Below are 18,120 nucleotides of genomic sequence, written 5' to 3'. Positions count from 1 at the left end.
GTGGGTATATAGTAGACTTATATTAATGGACTTTTCTATGTTGAACCAACCTTGCATCCTTGGGACGAAGCCTTGATTGTGGTAAATGATGGTTTTGATGTGTTCTTGGATTCGGTTTTCGAGGATCTTATTGAATATTTTTGCATTGATATTTGTAAGCAAAATTGATCTAAAGTTTTCTTTCTTTAAAATTCAATGTCTTTGTGTGGTTTAGGTATCAGAGTAATTGTGGCTTCATAGAATGAATTAGGTAGAGTGCTTTCTGTGTCTATTTTATGGAATAGTTTGAGGGGTATTTGTGTCAGCTTTTTTTGAAGGTCTAGTAGAATTCTGCACTAAAACCATCTGGTCCTGGGCTTGAGGAAATGGCAGCCCAGAAGCAACAAGGTTTCTTAGAAAGGAAGGGAACAAGGGCCCAGAATTCACTTGGAGGCACACCTCAGATGACTTCTTCACCTGGCCCACCTCCAAAAGTTGCCACTATCCAACATTGCCACAGGTGGTAACGAAGCCTCCACTTCATTGTCTTTTTGTTATGACATCTGCACACACATGTGCCGTGGTGTGCTTTATCTACATTATGACATCTGCACACACGTGTGCCGTGGTGTGCTTTATGTACATTATGACATCTGCACACACGTGTGCCGTGGTGTGCTTTATGTACATTATGACATCTGCACACACGTGTGCCGTGGTGTGCTCTGCTCATGTGTCCTTTTTACCGTTCTTGTTCTATCTGCTCTTAACAGTTACCAGTTTCCCACTACACATTCCCTTCTACTTTCCTGCCATGTGTGAACATGTGTGTGAGTGTGCCTGGTGTGTGTGTGTGTAAAACCTAGATTCTGGGCTAATGAACTCATCAGTCTATTAGTCAAGTTCTGAGAATGTAAATCATGAAATAAGCCCTCTCCTCCCCAGCCTGCCTTTTGGTGTTTCATCACAGCAATCGAAGCCCTAAGACTGTGTGTTATCTATTTATATTCATTGTAGATTAAAAGAAATTAATTCTCTCTTCCAAGTGAACTTGGAACTTTTGATATGATTAAACACAGTAATTAAACATGAAAGTTTGCCCAAATAGCAAGATACTGCCCCTCCTTTTCTCCTTCCCTAATCCCCAGGGTTGGTTTGTTATTGTTCTTTTTGGACAGGGTCTCCCTATGTAGCCTTGGCTGGCTTGGAACTCAGTATATAGAAAATGTTGGCCTCAAACTCAGAGATATGCCTCCTCTGCCTCCTAAGTTCTGGGATTAAAGACTTGCACCAGCAAACCCATCTTACCCCTCTGCCCCAGCCCCCTTTTTTGAGACAGAATCTCATCCTTTATCCCCGATTCATTTGGCACTTACAGTGTAGCTCAGACTGAGCCAGAGCATAAAGCAGCCCTGCCTCAGCCTCTCAAGTTCTGGAATTACAGTTGTATGCCCTGTCTGAGAACAATGTGAAAAACTTAATGATGGGGAAAAAGTAGAGTCATAAGATCGTAGTAGACTCTTTCTGGAATCATCGTTTTGTTAGGCATCTGTACTGAGACTGAAAGTGAGTATCTATGGCCCATCAAGTTGTCTGTCATTTTCAGTGCCTGATAACTGAAAACTAGAAAGGTGGATTTGAGTCTTCAGCTGGTTTACTAGTTCTGCTCTTTCTAGTCGCCCTTAGCTATACCCAGACTAGATCAAATTCTCTGGCATAAGACTCCGGCTCCACATTGGCATAGCTCTGACCCTGTTCAGATACCTCAGCTCCCCTCCCACTCTTTCCCTTGGTTTGGGAACACATGACTGTATCAGTTACTGTTCTGCTGCTGTGGTAGAACACCCTGACCCAAAGCAACTCACAAAGGACAGAACATACTCACCCTTTCGGCTCCAGACCAATTAGAGGCCGTCATCGAGGGCTGGCCCAGAGTAAGCCTGGAGCAGCTGGAGTAGGAGGCTGAGACTCAGTACTTCACTTAATGAAAGTGAAGCAGAGAGCATATCAAATGCTGTAAAGACTTTTTCTACTTTCAGAGATAACTGTACCACCTAAGCCTCCCCAAGCAGCAGCAGCAATGGAGGACCTTAGACGATGCCTAAAACTGCAGATGCCTAAACTGTTGGGACAGTTCTCACTCAGACCACACCAATGACCATCTGTGCTCCTTATTTTTGGGTGCTGTGTCCTATATTTTACTGTTCTTAGAGTTTATTCTCTCTGTGATTGTTGGCAGACATTCCAAACTTAGCCACTGTGGCACCCAGACAAATGCACCCTTCCCACCCCTCCCCAGTTTTTCTTTCCGATGTTGACTCACATATACCTCACTGTTAAGTCCTCTGAGAAGCACACACACAGTCTCTAGGAAGACAACAAACTACATTGCCCCATGCTTATTTCCCTGCCTTCACCAGCTGCCATCCTTGCGGGTTGCTAGGTGTTAAGAAAACCCTTAAGGAATGACATGTTTTCTTTCTTTCTCACTGTCCAAATCAGTAAATAATTTCTCCCTGGCCGCTTCTTGCATTTTATTTAGAAGCTTAAATAGAGATGCCCATAGCCAAAAGTTTTGGAGGTAATCCCCAGCCCCATATTAAGTGGAAATGGGTACAGGGTACTTAACAGTGTGACATTAGTTCAGCCATCATTCTCTCTGTGGTAGAACAGTTGTCACAGACACAGGCTCTGCATTCAAGGTAGCTGCTGACCTCTGCCCTCCCTTGTGCCTCTGCTAGTTTGTTGTGTGTATTCTGTCTGTAGTCTGCTCTCAGTGTAGGAGGTAACACTGCTTAGAAGTAGCCGTCTGTCCCATTGTTTTACATACGTGTTTAGAATAGCTTGGGTTTAAAGAAAAAAAAAAAAAAAACTGGAACACCTCACTCTTCTGTGTGATCTATGGGAGGCTGTGTTCTTAACTTCTGGAACTTTGCATACTTTAAAATCACCTATCTTTATGGTGTTTGATCTAGTTAGAAAGCCTAACGTCTTTAGCCTGGAATTTGTAAACTTTTTTAAAAGATATTAACCCTACTAAAAGTGACAGCTTCCTTAGATTTGGGTTGATGCTTAGAAAACAGCATCTAGGGTCGGAAAAATGGCTTAGTGGTTAAGAACACTGACTGCCCTTCTAGAGGCCCTGAGTTCAATTCCCAACAACCACATGATGGCTCACAACCATCTGTAATGGGATCCAATGCTCTCTTCTGGTGTGTCTGAAGATAGCAACAGTGTACTCATACATAAAAAAGAAATCAGCGTGTAATAGCGTCCAGGGTAGATGCTACACTGTGAGTTCTTCTTCCTCTAAAGCAGTGACCAGGCTGCCACACCTGACTGAATCCTCCACATCTGCTGTATCTTCCTCTGCTGTAGCTGCTGCTTGTGTCCTCAAGTGACTGTGAGGTGCAGAGAAACAAGGGTTTTTCCTGTGTCTCATAAACCTTTAGAACTTTGGTGCCCTGCATGTCTATAGTATTTTGTGCACTTTTATGTACTTGCTGGTCCTTTCTAAAGTCACTGTTTTTGTTCTCTTCTAGGACAATGAAGGTCAGACAGCTCTTCACTATGGTAAGATGTTTCTGAACTACTGGTCAGATCCTAACAGTAATTCATCTGCCCATCTAAGCCCATATGGTAGAGCTTATAGAAATGCAGCAGTCCTCAGCAACGGAGGCTTCTCCACCCACTGCTCAAAGTTTATTATTTCATTCTTGGTACTGTCAGGAACAACCAGGATACTAATCTTTGTTATTGCAGAATCTAATTTCTCCCCTATTATTAAAAAACAAAGCAGAACAAACTGTCTTGAGGTTGGGGAAATAACTCAGTAGGTAAAGTGCTCCCTTTGCAAGTACAAGGATCTGAGTTCAGATCCCCAAAACCCACAAAGTCAGGCACAGCGGCATGTATCTGAGCCCTGGGCAAAGGCAGAAAGATCAGTGGCAGACCTTGTCTCAAAATAAAAGCTGGAACTCGATAGAGGAAGACACCGTTGACCCCTGCTTCCATGTGTACATACGGGGCAGGCCCTCGTCACATAACGCACACACCACACATTAAAAAAATAATAATGACTTGTTGAACCCCTGACCTGCAGTTTTACTATTTGTAGTTTTAGTTGCCATGGTCAATTATAATCCAAAAGTATGAAACGTGAAAGAAAATTCTACAGAAGACAGCTAATAGATTCAAATTACCTGCTGTTCTGAGTAGCATGAGAGACTCGTGTCGTCCTTACTCCTTCAGTCTAGGACATGACTCGTCTTTTCCACTGACCTGTGCAAGCGGTGTATACCACACTGCTCCTGCATCCGTCCCTTGGTACTGTCTCAGCTACCAGAGCAGCTGATCACAGTGCATGTGTCAAATGACTCTTTGGTAGCAACCTGACAGCTAGGTTGATACCTCCAACATTTGCCCCATTTTATCCTGTCACATGGACATCGAGTCACCTCATAGCATCACAGATTGTGAGTATAGCGCACTACAATGTTATTTCATGACTTACTGCTGTGTGTAGAGAAATAGAAAACGATGTAAGCATGTATATATACACATATACATATTATATATATACAGTGTGTATGTACATGCTCATGTGTATGTGTATGTACATGCTCATGTGTATATGTGTGTACATGCTCATGTGTATGTGTATGTACATGCTCATGTGTATGTGTGTGTACATGCTCATGTGTATATGTGTGTACATGCTCATGTGTATGTGTATGTACATGCTCATGTGTATGTGTGTGTACATGCTCATGTGTATGTGTGTGTACATGCTCATGTGTATGTGTGTGTACATGCTCATGTGCATGTGTGTACATGCTCATGTGTATGTGTGTGTACATGCTCATGTGTATGTGTGTGTACATGCTCATGTGCATGTGTGTACATGCTCATGTGTATGTGTGTGTACATGCTCATGTGCATGTGTGTGTACATGCTCATGTGTATGTGTGTGTACATGCTCATGTGTATGTGTGTGTACATGCTCATGTGCATGTGTGTACATGCTCATGTGTATGTGTGTGTACATGCTCATGTGCATGTGTGTGTACATGCTCACGTGTATGTGTGTGTACATGCTCATGTGCATGTGTGTGTACATGCTCATGTGCATGTGTGTGTACATGCTCATGTGCATGTGTGTGTACATGCTCATGTGTATGTGTGTGTACATGCTCATGTGCATGTGTGTACATGCTCATGCATATGTGTGTGTACATGCTCATGCGTATGTGTGTGTACATGCTCATGTGTATGTGTGTGTACATGCTCATGCGTATGTGTATGTACATGCTCATTGTGTACATGCTCATGTGTATGTGTGTACATGCTCATGCATATGTGTGTATTGCATGGTCCTGTCTTCACTTTCTTGAAGTTTTTCTCTCAGACAAAAGGAGACTACTAAACATGAATAAAGAAAACAAATTTCATTCTTAATTTTTATTTTTTTACTGATTATCTTTACTTTAACAATGTATAAAAATTATCTGTAAAGTAGAAATAATAGGATGGCTCTTATCAAATAAATTCAGCTAAATAAAAAGATACTAACATGTTTCATAAATTATAAAATACTGGCAGATATAGTTCAGAGTCTATTGTGTATGATATTATTGAAAACAATCCAGCCATCAGTGTTTAATGAAGCTAAGGTTCGCCCACCTGCGGCTCTCTCAGAAACAGTCTTGACACTGCTGGGCTAGGGTTAGTGTCGGGCTCAGATCTGTTAGGTGCTGTGAGACCGCTGGATCACCGGGCGTCCAGACTGCAGTGCTAGCTGTTGGCAGTTCATGTACAGCAGATAAAAAATGAAGACTGACATGTCTGCACATTTATGAGTTTACCTGCTATTACCTAGGTAGTAAAACTAGCAGGAAGGAGGCTTGTGAGTTCAAATCACTTTTCAACATAAATACCAAAATCCTAAGGGAGATATTAGCAAATGAAACCATCATTGTACCTTAGACACAAAGATATGTCATAATCATGGTGAGTTCATCCCAGAAATTGAAGGATGGTGTAAGGTTTTAAAATTTACTCGTATGATTTTCTACATTTCCAAGTTAGGTGAAATACCCAATTCAGTAATTCAGATGAATAAAAAGCTTGTGAGAAAAGTCAACACTCAATTTAAGTTTACAAAAGTGGTTCAGACCTCTTGGTTTTAAGTCAGACTTGTGTGTGGCATTCTAGGTCTGCTGACTCTGTGCAGACTGTTTAACTACTTATACTTGGTAAGACAGGGACCATGGCCTCAGACTAAGTCTGAGAATATAAGAGGTTAATTTATGTAATGTACTCGAGACAGTGTCTGATGTCTCCTATTTATGCAGTAAATGTTAGCAGGCTCTATGATAGAATCCTTAGGTAAATTCGAAATATAGTAATAGGATTGTACCATTACTATGTAAGAACCTCATAATACATTCACCACCAAGAAAAAGTCAGTAAAAGAAAACTGTGTAGAACTAATGTTACCTATATCACTGGAATTTAGCTACTTTAAATAGAAGGCAGTTCTGGTAAGTTTTATCAAGATGGTAGAGTGATGATCAAGAAATAGGAAAAAAAATCATTAGAGAGACTAAAATCCTACATTAATCCTGTGGAATGTCGTGTGCCTGATACAAAAACAAAACAGCAATGAAGGGAAGCCAGCAGCTGTGACTCATGTGGAGAATGATTGAATAAAGCACCAATGTTGTCCTCTGGCCTCCACAAGTGCAAGCACACATTCATGCATGTGTACCTGAGTGCACACATAATCACAGTCATGTATACACAAGCACCCACATACACACTTGTTAATTTTCTATTACTGTGATTAAAACACTCTGACCAAGGCAACTTATAGAAGAAAGACTTTGTTTTAGGTTTACAGTTCCAAAGGGTTGGAGTCCGTGACGGTGGAACAGAGGTAGCAGACAACAGACAGCTCAAGCAGCAGCTAAGAGTTTACATCTCAGATCATCAGCAGGAGGCAGAGAGAGAGGGCAAACTCAAAATGGCACAAGTCTTTGAAACCTCAAAGCCCACCCCAATGTCACACTTCCTCTAGCAAGGACATACCTCCTAAGCCTCCTCAAACAGCCAACTGGGCAAAGTTTGCAAATGCCCAAGACTCATGGGAACACCTCACACACACACACACACACATACACACACACACCTATATATGCACACACAATCATGTATAAACATGTACACACAACCATGTGTGTACATATGCACAAACCCAATCATGGGAGCACACACATACAAAGAGCCAGGCTGGTTAATACATTCCTGGGATTGAGCGTCTCTACAGGCTGAGGAAGAAGATGTAAAATTCAAAGCCATGTATCTCATAGGCAATATAATGAGCTCGACACTAGAAAGATAAACGTGTGAGAGTCTGGAGGACACAGTATGAACAGGCTGACATCACTGCAGAGGATCACAGTCAGTCATGGTTCTCACACAGCCAAGGGAGAGAGCTGCAGATCCACCAATTCCTCCCCTGTTGATGGACTGACCTGTAAAAAGGCCGGATCAAAAATATTTCCAGGAGGAGGGTAAAGTGATGAACTCGGTGTCCGGTGACTGCTCTTTGATGGAGCAAGTTTTGCTCCATGTGTCCAGGTCCCCTGCAGGGTACAAAAGAATGTACATCAGGACAGCAGGACATTTTACTCCATGATGGGAGTGATTAAAGTGCTTTTTATTCCCAGGATTTGGAAACTGCATAAGGAAGATTATCTTGCAGTTTTATTATGAGTCCACTCATAACTTTAATTTAGGAACACAGTTTTACTGAAAGTTTACAGTCTGTTTCATTCACACACAGGAACTGGATATTTTTTAAAAACTTGCTGTTTTTAGTATTTCTTGATTTTATTTTTGTGAATATGGAGTTCAATTATGAAAAATTAAAGTTATATGTATATATTTTTTTAAGTTTTACAAACTTTTTAGTGACTTTTTCATTAAAAAAGCTTTAAAAGATAAACATGTCTTGTTTTGTTTAAAAATTTTTTTGATTTAGTCTAACAGTGCAAAGAAGAAAAACCAATTATCTACATCAGACCAGTGTCTAGTTGGGGGAAGCCCTATTTCACACAAATTTAAAGTTCAAATGTATATTCTTGATTGTTTGGGAAATCACCAGATTAAGGAACTAAGGTGAGTGTGCTGGTCTGCTTTGTCCTCTCCTGCCTCACTTACTGACAGAGATGTTTACACTCCCCACTCCTCTCTGCCCCCAGAGCCTGGAACTCACCAGTCCTGCTAGAGCCAGCTGAGGTCATCTTGTCTCCACCTCCCCAGCCCTGGGATTACAGGCACACACCACTGCACCCAGCTTTCTTGCATGGATGCAAAGGCTCTGAACTCAGGCCCCCTTGGTGTTCAGCATGCACTGTACTGGCAACCATCTCCCTGCACCTAAGTGCTAACTTCTCCCAAGGGACACTCTGAAGTTCCTTAGATTACAGCCTACAGTCACGTGCACGTCCAAGGGTGCAGTAAACACAGGGTTCAGTCTTTCACAGTTAGCTATTGGGAGAGGGTGTGCACATGCAACATACATGTGGGACAACTTGCAGTTGGTTCCCTTCCTCACTCAAGTCATCAGGCATGGTGGCATGACCTGCTGAGTCATCTCCCCAGCCCAGGTTTATGTCTTAAAGGACTTTAGTGAAACTATTGGATAAAAATTACTAGAGAAAAATTGTAAGCAGGGAAGCAACAGCACAAGAATGCATAGGTGTAAAAGAGCCAAATCGAGGGGGTTTGTTTCTCTGTGTGGCCCTGACTGAACTCACTCTGTAGACCTGCAACTAGAGAGCCACATGCCTCTACCTCCTGGGTGCTAGGTTTAAAGGCATGCACTGCCATGCCCAGCACCAAATAGAGTTTAAATAAAAAATTTAACAAATGTAGAAACTTTACAGTGGTTAAGTTAAAGTGTGGAGTTAGCACAAATAGTGAAAGGAAAAGGAAAGAAACCAGCGTGTCAATGTGTTGGAGTATCGGCATGTTGAAAGCTGTTTGTAAGAAGTCACCAAAAACGCAGGACAGGGAGGAAGAGATAGAAATGAGGTAGAGTTTAGAGCTGTGGCTCTCAGCCAGGGGGTCACGACCCTTTTGAGGCCACATATCAGATATTTACATTATGGTTCATAACAGTAGCAAAATCACAGATATGAAATAGCAACAAAAATAATTTTATGGTTTCGAGTCACCACAAACGTATTAAAGAGGCTGTATTACAGGGCCGCAGCATTAGGAAGGTTGAGAAACACTGAACTGGGGCCTGATAAAAAGCCAGGAATGTGGCTTCTCGCTTGCCTGTGCTTGGATCATACCACGTTCATTCACTCATTTTCACTCTCTCCTCCCCTCTCTTGACTTATTTTATTTTAAGTGTGTGGGTGTTCTGCCATTGCTTGGTGCCCACAACAGCCATAAGAGGGTGTCGGTTTCGCTGGAACTGGAGTTACAGATGGTTGTGAGTCACCATGTGGGTGCTGAATCCGGGACCTCTGGAACAACAGCCAGTGTTCTCACCACTGAGCAATCCCTCCAGTTCCTCTACCTTCATCGTTAGTGTAGCTTTGGTTGTCCTGGAACTCACTCAATAGGCCAGGATGGCCTCAAACTCCAAGATCTACCTGTTCTTGTTCCGACTTCCAAGTGCTGGATCAAGTGTATGTCATGACTGTCCAGCTAGTTTTTTTAAAGGTGAAACGAGAACTTTCTAATCGATGTTCCAAGAAAGATTCTAGGGGAATCAGTGTATAAAATATTTATCGGCAGAGTGCAGTGGCACATGCCTTTAATCCCAGCACTAAGGAGGCAGGGGCAGGTATATAGTGAGTTTCAGGACAGCCAGGGCTACATAGAGAGACCCTGATTCAAATAAGCAAACAACAACAAAAAGAAAATGCACTGATAATTTCTCAAGTTGGTAAAGCACTGGATTCTTCAGATCCGGGAATGAGACAGTATGGTTGTGGTACCTCAAGTGTTTTCTCAGAGGGGTGCTGTTCGTTTTGAGAATGAGCTACAGCCATAAGAATGCAGCTTGGAGCTCTCACAAAACACTCGGAGCTCAAGATGCTGGACCCAAGAATGCATGAACTTTCTGTTACACAAAAGTCAAAAATGGAGAGACTCCAGCATCAGGACACAGGGGATGATTAATTTAGCAAAAATGGCTTGGTAAAATTAGGAGGGGTGCTTCTGGGATTCTTATACTGATGTGATAAAATGTATGTACACTTACATGAGTAGATTCATCTTAAGAAAACATATATATATGACTGATGCTGTCATGTATGTATTTTGTAGCCTAGTAAAGCTTACACAGAGACAGAGCTGACTGTGTAGAGATGGGGTAGCAGTGTTGCTTGGTCTGTCCTTTTGTTTTCCCAACAAATGGCCAAGCTTAGGTGTTTGTTTCCCCACTGTTGGATGAAAATCTGGCAACTAAGAAGGTGCTATGACCTTGTCAACAATCTAGCTGTCAAGAGCAGAGTCACTGTATATCCAAGATGAATGGTTCCACATCTACTCCTGTTTTCTACTCCCATGCACAACTGCAGCGCCAGAGAGAACTCACATTATTCTCTGGAAGATAATTAAAGAGAAAGGAGGATGGGAGGGAGGGGGTGTTGTCTTGTTTGTTGAAACAAGGCCCTACTCTATAGCCGGCATTAGCCTGAAACTTGCTATGTAGCTCAGGCTTGCTTCAAACTCATAATACTCCTGCCCAGCCAAAGAGCTAGAATTCCAGCAAGCACCATCACATCCAGCTTGAAAAGTAACCTTTGACAGGAATAATAAAACAGAGAAATCCCTTCCCACTGGTCTCCTTGGTCAGTGAGGCAAAGCCAATACCCACAACTATACCATAAGTAAACACATATCATACTAATATCCTATGAGCTTTTATAATCTTTCTGTTCACTGGGACATTAGATATTAATAAAAATGATCCTTAATTCAAATCGTGCCCAAAATACATCTACTGAAACACCCTCTAGTTCTGTCTCTCAGGTTATATTAATTACTGTGCAAAGAACTAAGCAAATAACCATATGTTACAGTCAACATAATTAAACACTAAAATAATAACACTAGCCAGACATTTTGACATTAAAAATATATAAAACTAAGATGTTCTGACGACTCAGGAATGTTTTATGAAAACATTTTCAGATCAATTAATAATCACTTTTAGAGTAATTCACTTTTAGTCTTATTTTTTTACTAGTTTACTAGACTTGTAATAGATACTTTTAGAATAGTCAGAGCCATCTTATAATAATAATGATCATTTATTAAGCACCTATTAGATGCCTAGGAGTCTGTTGAGCACTTAGTCATTTAATGTTATTTAATCCTTTTTATTTAGTGGTTGCTCAGTGACTGTTGATTTTTTTTTGGTTTTAGGGCCTTTACCTATTCTTGGAATTTTCATAAAACTGTTAAGTGTGGTTAAATACAGTGAGTGCAGACAGTGTTGGGAGGTCTTTAGGGGCTTGGCTATTACTTTTTATGAATTATGGTTGAGCTTGACAGCTGTCCTTGTGTTGACAGCTCTTCTGATTATAGCAGTTGTCAAACTCCATCCTTAAGCAGGTTGTAAATCCTGGCTTCTTCCGATTAAAACTGGGTCAGAGCCAATCGCAGGTTAACTAGAGGCCATCATTGTACTACGAGATGTCTTTACTAGTTCGTCCTAAATGGTCTTTGTGTGGAAACATATTCAAACCCTTATTTCCCCACATTTTACCTAAGTGTTTTGAGTCTTCAGATACAGGTTCCTCCTGTTATTTGTGTTTAACAGTGGTCCTTGCTGGAGTCTGTTACAGTAAGTGTGGTCTTCCTTATAAATGGCCTGTTAGCTTTCCCCTCCCTTTCCTCCACTGGGAATACTAATATCATTGCATCTGTGTCTCCCAGGGGAAATCAAGGCTTTTCCTTGCACGTGTGGTCATGTGATTGCAGAGTGGGCCGGCTTTGTATCCTCATGATCCCTCAGGCTTCCACGAGAAGCACCATCTGTTCTGTTCCTTCCGTCCTGTTACAGGCCAGTGGGAGGAGGAATTAGAGTGAAAATAAATAAAATAAAAAAGAAAGAAATTCATCATCAAAACCCCGAGGATTAATGGAGTCAGAAGGCTCACTGCTCTGAATGGGAATTCATCTTCACCTGGGCCAGTGTCAGGGCTGCCTGTAAGGCACTTGACAAATAGGGGTTCCCAGGGTACCATAAATTCAGCAACTGTGCGGTCCCTGTAGGCTGGCTCAGGCTTTTCCAGCATGGCCTTCCGACTGTTCTGTGTTTCCCAGCACAGTGTGGGCACCCATACGGCCCCTTGCTAATCTGGTGGGTTATCACTGGTCCCCCTCTCTGTTCTCGTCTTCTTTGCCTTTGTTTTGAAAATATGAGCAGATTACACGTTCTGGCTTGTGACCTGTGATTTTTCTAAAGATGCAAAAGGTGAATGAATTTTGAGTAGATTCTAACTTCTAGGCATCATTCTAGATAGAGAGGATAACCAAAAAACAAAACAGAAGCATGCACTGAGCTAACTCACTGTGTGATTGGAGGTCCAGGTCGGTTTCTTCAACAGCAGTTTGCTGGGCATCTGTGTGGGCCAGTCTCCCCAGGTACCGCCATGCCCCTAACATGCCCCCTTCCTATCAGCATAAAATTAACTTGGGTGGTTTTATGGTAGGATCCTATCATTTAAATCAATCTCTCTCTTTTTTTTCCCTCTCTGCTTGTTTGTGCTTCTGTGTGGGTCTGTCTTTTTCATAAACCTCAGGTGCTTGTTAATAAAATCCCTTTTATGTAGGTATATGTACACTACACCTCTGCTCTGAAATACTGAGCTTAATCTCACTTTTAATTAGACTGGAGCTAACATTTCACTCACACTTGTCATGCTAGGGGACAGTTACACAGCGCAAGTACTGCTTCCTTAGTTGGGTGGCTGCAGTCAGCTAGCCATGGGATTAAATTCCTACAGCCCTACTCCCCCTGCTCCTGAGTCTGAATCCTGAGACGGTACCTCACTCCTCTGTTGGAAAGCTTACTCCATGGTACAGTACACGTGCACATAACAGTTTGACTGGCTTGAAGATTTAGGGAGATGCAGAAATCATCACCTCTGAAAGCTGATCAAGGACTGTAACCAACTCAGAAAGACCAGGAGCTCCCATCTCATCCCATGATAAGCCTCAACCCCAGCAATAAATAGTAATAGTTCTTGGGTGAGAAGAGGCAGGAAGTAAGAACAGACAAGGCTCCTTCTATGGTTTTGCATCTGTGGCTCTGCATCTAGAAAAGTACAGAAAGTGTTTCAGAAAATAGAGAACACTTTTCAAGATCATTAGCAAGTAGAATATACCCAAACACACATGAAGTATCGGCTTGGCGTCCAAATTGGTTTGATAGTTTGAAACCGTCACATTGTACATAGCAATCAACACAAAGCAACATAAACATCTGCTATAGGCGGATTGGGCTGCTAACAAAATTCATCCTAAAATAACCAAATAAAGCCTGGTGGTGTTCACCATTAATCCAGCCCTCAGCCCACAGAGGCAGATGAATCTCTCAGTTCAAGACCACCCTGGTCTACATGATAAGTTCCAGGATATCCAGGACCACACAGTGAGGCCATGATTCAAAAAGCAAACTGCAAAGTAGAAGTAGTGGGAGCTTCCTCGGCCTAGGAGGTGAGCAGCTGAAGCCATGGGCAGCATTGAAAGGCCAAGTACTCTCCCCTCTACCTGAGCAGTGTCCCTCCCGCACAGCACTTCCTCATCCCCTTACACTAGAGTTGGCCATTGACGTGTTTATAAGTAATGCTCAGAGCAGGAACCTCAGCTGGATTCTTGCAGGACTGGTGCGGCATTTGCTCAGTAAAACAGTCTGGAGTCTGCCTCCATAGTTTCTGTGCCTTTTCTCAGAAGGCTTGTTGCTGTTGTATGATGTGTTACACCACAAAAGTGACTGTAAAATGTCTGAACAAGGGGAATTGCAGCTGTAGAAAATGTCTCTCCTCCCCAGCGTAAGAATCAGGAACATCACCAGTACCATCTGGTGAGTCCTCCTGTGTGCCTCTCCAGTCACGCCCCTCCTTAGTGCCCCATCCCCCGTAACCATGGTGATTGCCAATATTGCAGTATTTCAGTTTTTGTTTAGTTTTGTTGAAACTGGGTCTCATTATGTGGTTCCATCCGGCCTAGAATGCACTGTGCAGGGCAGGTTGGCCTTTGACCCTCCTGCCTCTGCCTTCCAGGTGCTAGATTTCAGGTGTGTGCCACCCTACCCAGCTTTATTTTGGGTTTTATATAAATGTTTTCTTTTGTAGTTTCACTGCATATTTGTATGTCTAAGTGATAATATTTAATTGTGTCTGTTTTTACATAGTTCTTTAAATAGAATCCTTCTAAATTGCATTATTCTGATTTTTTTTTAATTCTTCAACATTATGTCTTTGAGATAAACCCAGTGGTGTATGAGGTTGGAATTCCTTAGTTTTCACTTCCAGATGAACAGTGACTGTTTCTACATGTTACTGCTCATGAGCATTTAAGCCATCTGCGTTTGATACCCATCAGGAAAGGTGCTGATATGTACATTCTTCAAATATTGGCTGAGGAACACATGCAGAAAAGTCTCTATAGACTATCACTAGAAGCAGATCCTTCATCAGAGGGGTGTGTATTTAGGGACTACCTATAATGACAAGTTATTGTCCAGAGTGACTGCCCAGATCTAAGGGTGCTTTTCCTGCACCAGGCCTCCCCTGCTCATCCTTTGTGTGTTCACTGCCATTAAGATTCACTTGGTGTCAACACCTGCTTTTGCCTTTAGCTCAGTCATCCCAGAGCCATCTAATTGTTAGGTCTTGGTTTCCTCCTTGCTTATAGTACTGGCTTTGTCATAAATCTGATTTCTGTATATCTACCAAAGAATAGACAGCTGTCTGCTCTAACCTTTGGTCTGTTTGTCTGTCCTGGGGCAGTAACAATACCTTCTTCATCACAGGTCTTGATATTTGAGGTGGGGGTCTCTCCTCCTGTGCCTTAGACTTAGTGACCCAAGTAGTGCCTTTTCTCTCCTCTTAGGATTTTAGGGGCTGGGAGATGACTCTGGGTAAAACACTTGCTGAATAATCACTAGGAAATGAGTCCAGGCCCCATCACACACACACATAAATGCAGGGATGCACATCTCCTCCCGGTTCTGAGGGATGGAGACAGGAGTTTATTAGCCAGCCAGCTCCAAGTTCAGTAAGAGACCCTTGTGTGGAGCAATGGTCTTTGACCATTGAACTTTGACCTACACACACACACACACACACACACACAGAGAGAGAGAGAGAGAGAGAGAGAGAGAGAGAGAGAGAGAGAGAAGAGCACACCTGCACGTACATCTGAATATACAAACCTACATACAAGATTTCACTCAGTGATGTTCTAATTACTAGACCAGCTTTTTTTCAACCTAAATTCAATTATGTGTGTATGTGTGTGTTTATTTAAAACCAAAACGAATGGTTTTATTTGATGCAATATATTTAGCCTTTTAGCGTGTTACCCAACTATTATTATTTGAAAATATAGATCAACATAAAGCCATTGCATTTTTATTCTTTCCTATTATTCTCTCCTTGTAAATAAATAGAGTCAAAAGTCTCACAATTTTACAAAAGAACTGAGTATTTCCACACGAGGAAGAAGATACAGTTTCTTAAGGCTTGTTATGGCTTCAAGGCCTGAGCGTCCTCCGGCCACTATGAGTGTGGGCAGTGTGTAGGTCTCCTCACTGCTGGCACTTGCTATTCCTGTTACATGGAACGGTTCCTTGACCTACTGTAAACTCATTTGTATGTTTGTCAATTTCTCTTGCAGCTGCTGCCTGCGAGTTTTTAGACATTGTGGAGCTGCTGCTCCAGTCTGGCGCTGACCCCACTCTTCGAGACCAAGACGGCTGTTTGCCAGAAGAGGTGACAGGCTGCAAAGCCGTCTCTCTGGTGCTGCAGCGGCACAGAGCTAGCAAGGCTTGATCCAAAGCCTAGAGAAGCACAGTTTGGCAGAATAGGACTTCCAGGATAAAAGAAACTGCAAAAATAATACTTCTTTTACCACCCATCTTTGGTATGCATTGGCTAATAAAATCAGTTCAAGGAACTGGGATTTTTGACGTCTCAGCAATTCATTCTCCATGCATACATTCTGGGGGAGTACAGGTTTTGGTGATGAACATGTGTACTATGCATAATATAATCCAATTCTGCCGAGCATGCTTTGAAATTTATCACTGCTGTGGAAGGTGGGGAGAAAAGCAGACAGATCATATTTCACAATATTAGACATGGCTCCCTTCTCCTCCCTCCTTGTCTCTCTGTCTCTCTGTGTGTCTCTCTCTCTCTGTCTGTCTGTCTGTCTGTCTGTCTGTCTGTCTCTGTCCCCATCATCACTACAGTGACAACTAGGGAAGTTTTGTGAAATCCCAGCAGTGGTAGAAAGCAAACGATCCTGTAACATTTCACAGCTAATCTGAATAGGTAGGTAAAATGGCTGTTCTCTAAAGACAGGCTTGAAAATGTAAGGAGGAAGAGGGTGTTCAAGCAAGAGAAGGAGAGGACAAGAGTTGTCATCTGGGGCTATGGCTGTCAGATCAACAGTGGGTACTGAAAAGCTCAAAGACTTCAGCATTTCAGCTTGCACTCAGCAACCTCACTGGAGGATCGACACCCAGCTTCTCCAGACACTTCCAACAGGATTCCATAAACATGAAGCAGGAAAAGAAGTTCCCTAAGGACTCTTAATTTGCTATAATTTCCTTTGAGGCAGTAATTAAAAAAAAAAAAAAAAAAACTCAGACCTGGCCTGCTACCTGCTAGGCCTTTGCTTGCCCCTGATGTGTTACTGTTGGAGTTATTTCCAGGAACCAGAAGAGCCTGTGTTCTGTGTTAGAAGCATAATAAGTAGGTACATGTGCCATGCTCTCCCTTTTAAACCTCAAGAACTTCACCCAGGGAACCCCTTGATGTTCTTACTATGTAAGAAAAGTAGACAAATGAAAGAAGAAATTACCCACAGTACAAACATAGCCATTAAGAAAGTTCTCTAGTAGGCGTGACTGTTAGACTGGAGCCGCAGCTTACAGTTTTTGTTAGCTTGAGCTAGCCTGTCCTGGAGCAATCCCTCCACAACATAAGACATGTGAATGCTGCTCCTTTTGTGATTTTTGTAGCCTACCTTCGTACAATTTGAGTTGCAAAACCAAACCATTACCAATACTAATCATCTTTTAAATTCTTTCTTAAGAACCTGTGGAAATGGTAAACACATGGGTGCATACTGAGATGTGGGTGTAATTCTCTGTTCTCTGTTTACCACAGTCTCAGCTGTGCTGAGCCTCCTTTACCCTAAATCTTCTGTGGTCCACATGCATCAATGTATTTTTAAAATGCTATACATTGGTTACAGCAAAAGAGACCCAAACTCTGTGTGGTTTTTAACTGGCATTACCTCTGTCATCTTTAGAGCATTAGCAAATCGAGTTACTCATTCATTTAAACATGTTAAACTGTTTGAGCAAGAAACTGTCCAGAAACTTCTTTTTCTATATTTCTTCCTTTTTCAGACTGAGCTTAGTATTTCTCAGACACATTTTTATTGTTTGTTCTGCCATGTTTAAAACTATATAGACTTTGAAGCCCTACTACTTAAACCCTTACTCTTTTGTTCCCAATAGCAGAATTTTCTAAAACCTTACTATCACATAGTAATCTGTGGATCATCTTCCAGGGTCTTCTGTAGAAGATTTCATCCATAAATGTCAGAGAACACTGAGTCATGGTTAATTTCATTCCCTTTAAATTATTGAATTACTATGCTAGCATGTCACATATCAGTCGGATCCTGAGTTCATTACCAAAGGCTGCAGTTCATCAACAAAGAACAGTGCCCTGAAGCAGACAGCCAGTCGTCTTTCCTGAAACAGGTGACTGTGTTTCCCCTACAATCCAGCAAGCTATATAAAACCAGTAGACGTCTTAGCTTCGTGCTAGTCACATGTAAGGTGACTGATTATTAGGAAATACCACA

General features: G+C 42.0%; 1 protein-coding gene across 1 annotated transcript in view; it reads left to right on the top strand.

Annotated features, from left to right (window-relative positions):
* Positions 1-16,167, top strand: part of ACBD6 (acyl-CoA binding domain containing 6) — a 119,611-nt gene extending 103,444 nt beyond the window's left edge. The window contains exons 7-8 of the mRNA XM_080915063.1: positions 3,522-3,552; positions 15,916-16,167. Of these exons, the coding sequence (XP_080771189.1) occupies positions 3,522-3,552; positions 15,916-16,070 (186 nt within the window). The 3' untranslated portion in view covers positions 16,071-16,167. The remainder of the gene's footprint in view (positions 1-3,521; positions 3,553-15,915) is intronic.
* Positions 16,168-18,120: the final 1,953 nt, after the last annotated feature.

Source organism: Micromys minutus (genome assembly GCF_963924665.1).
Source record: "Micromys minutus genome assembly, chromosome: 1".
In the NCBI taxonomy this organism is placed as follows: domain Eukaryota; kingdom Metazoa; phylum Chordata; class Mammalia; order Rodentia; family Muridae; genus Micromys; species Micromys minutus.
The sequence above is the reverse complement of the archived record's forward strand: the minus strand, read 5'-3'. Positions and strand labels throughout refer to the sequence as shown.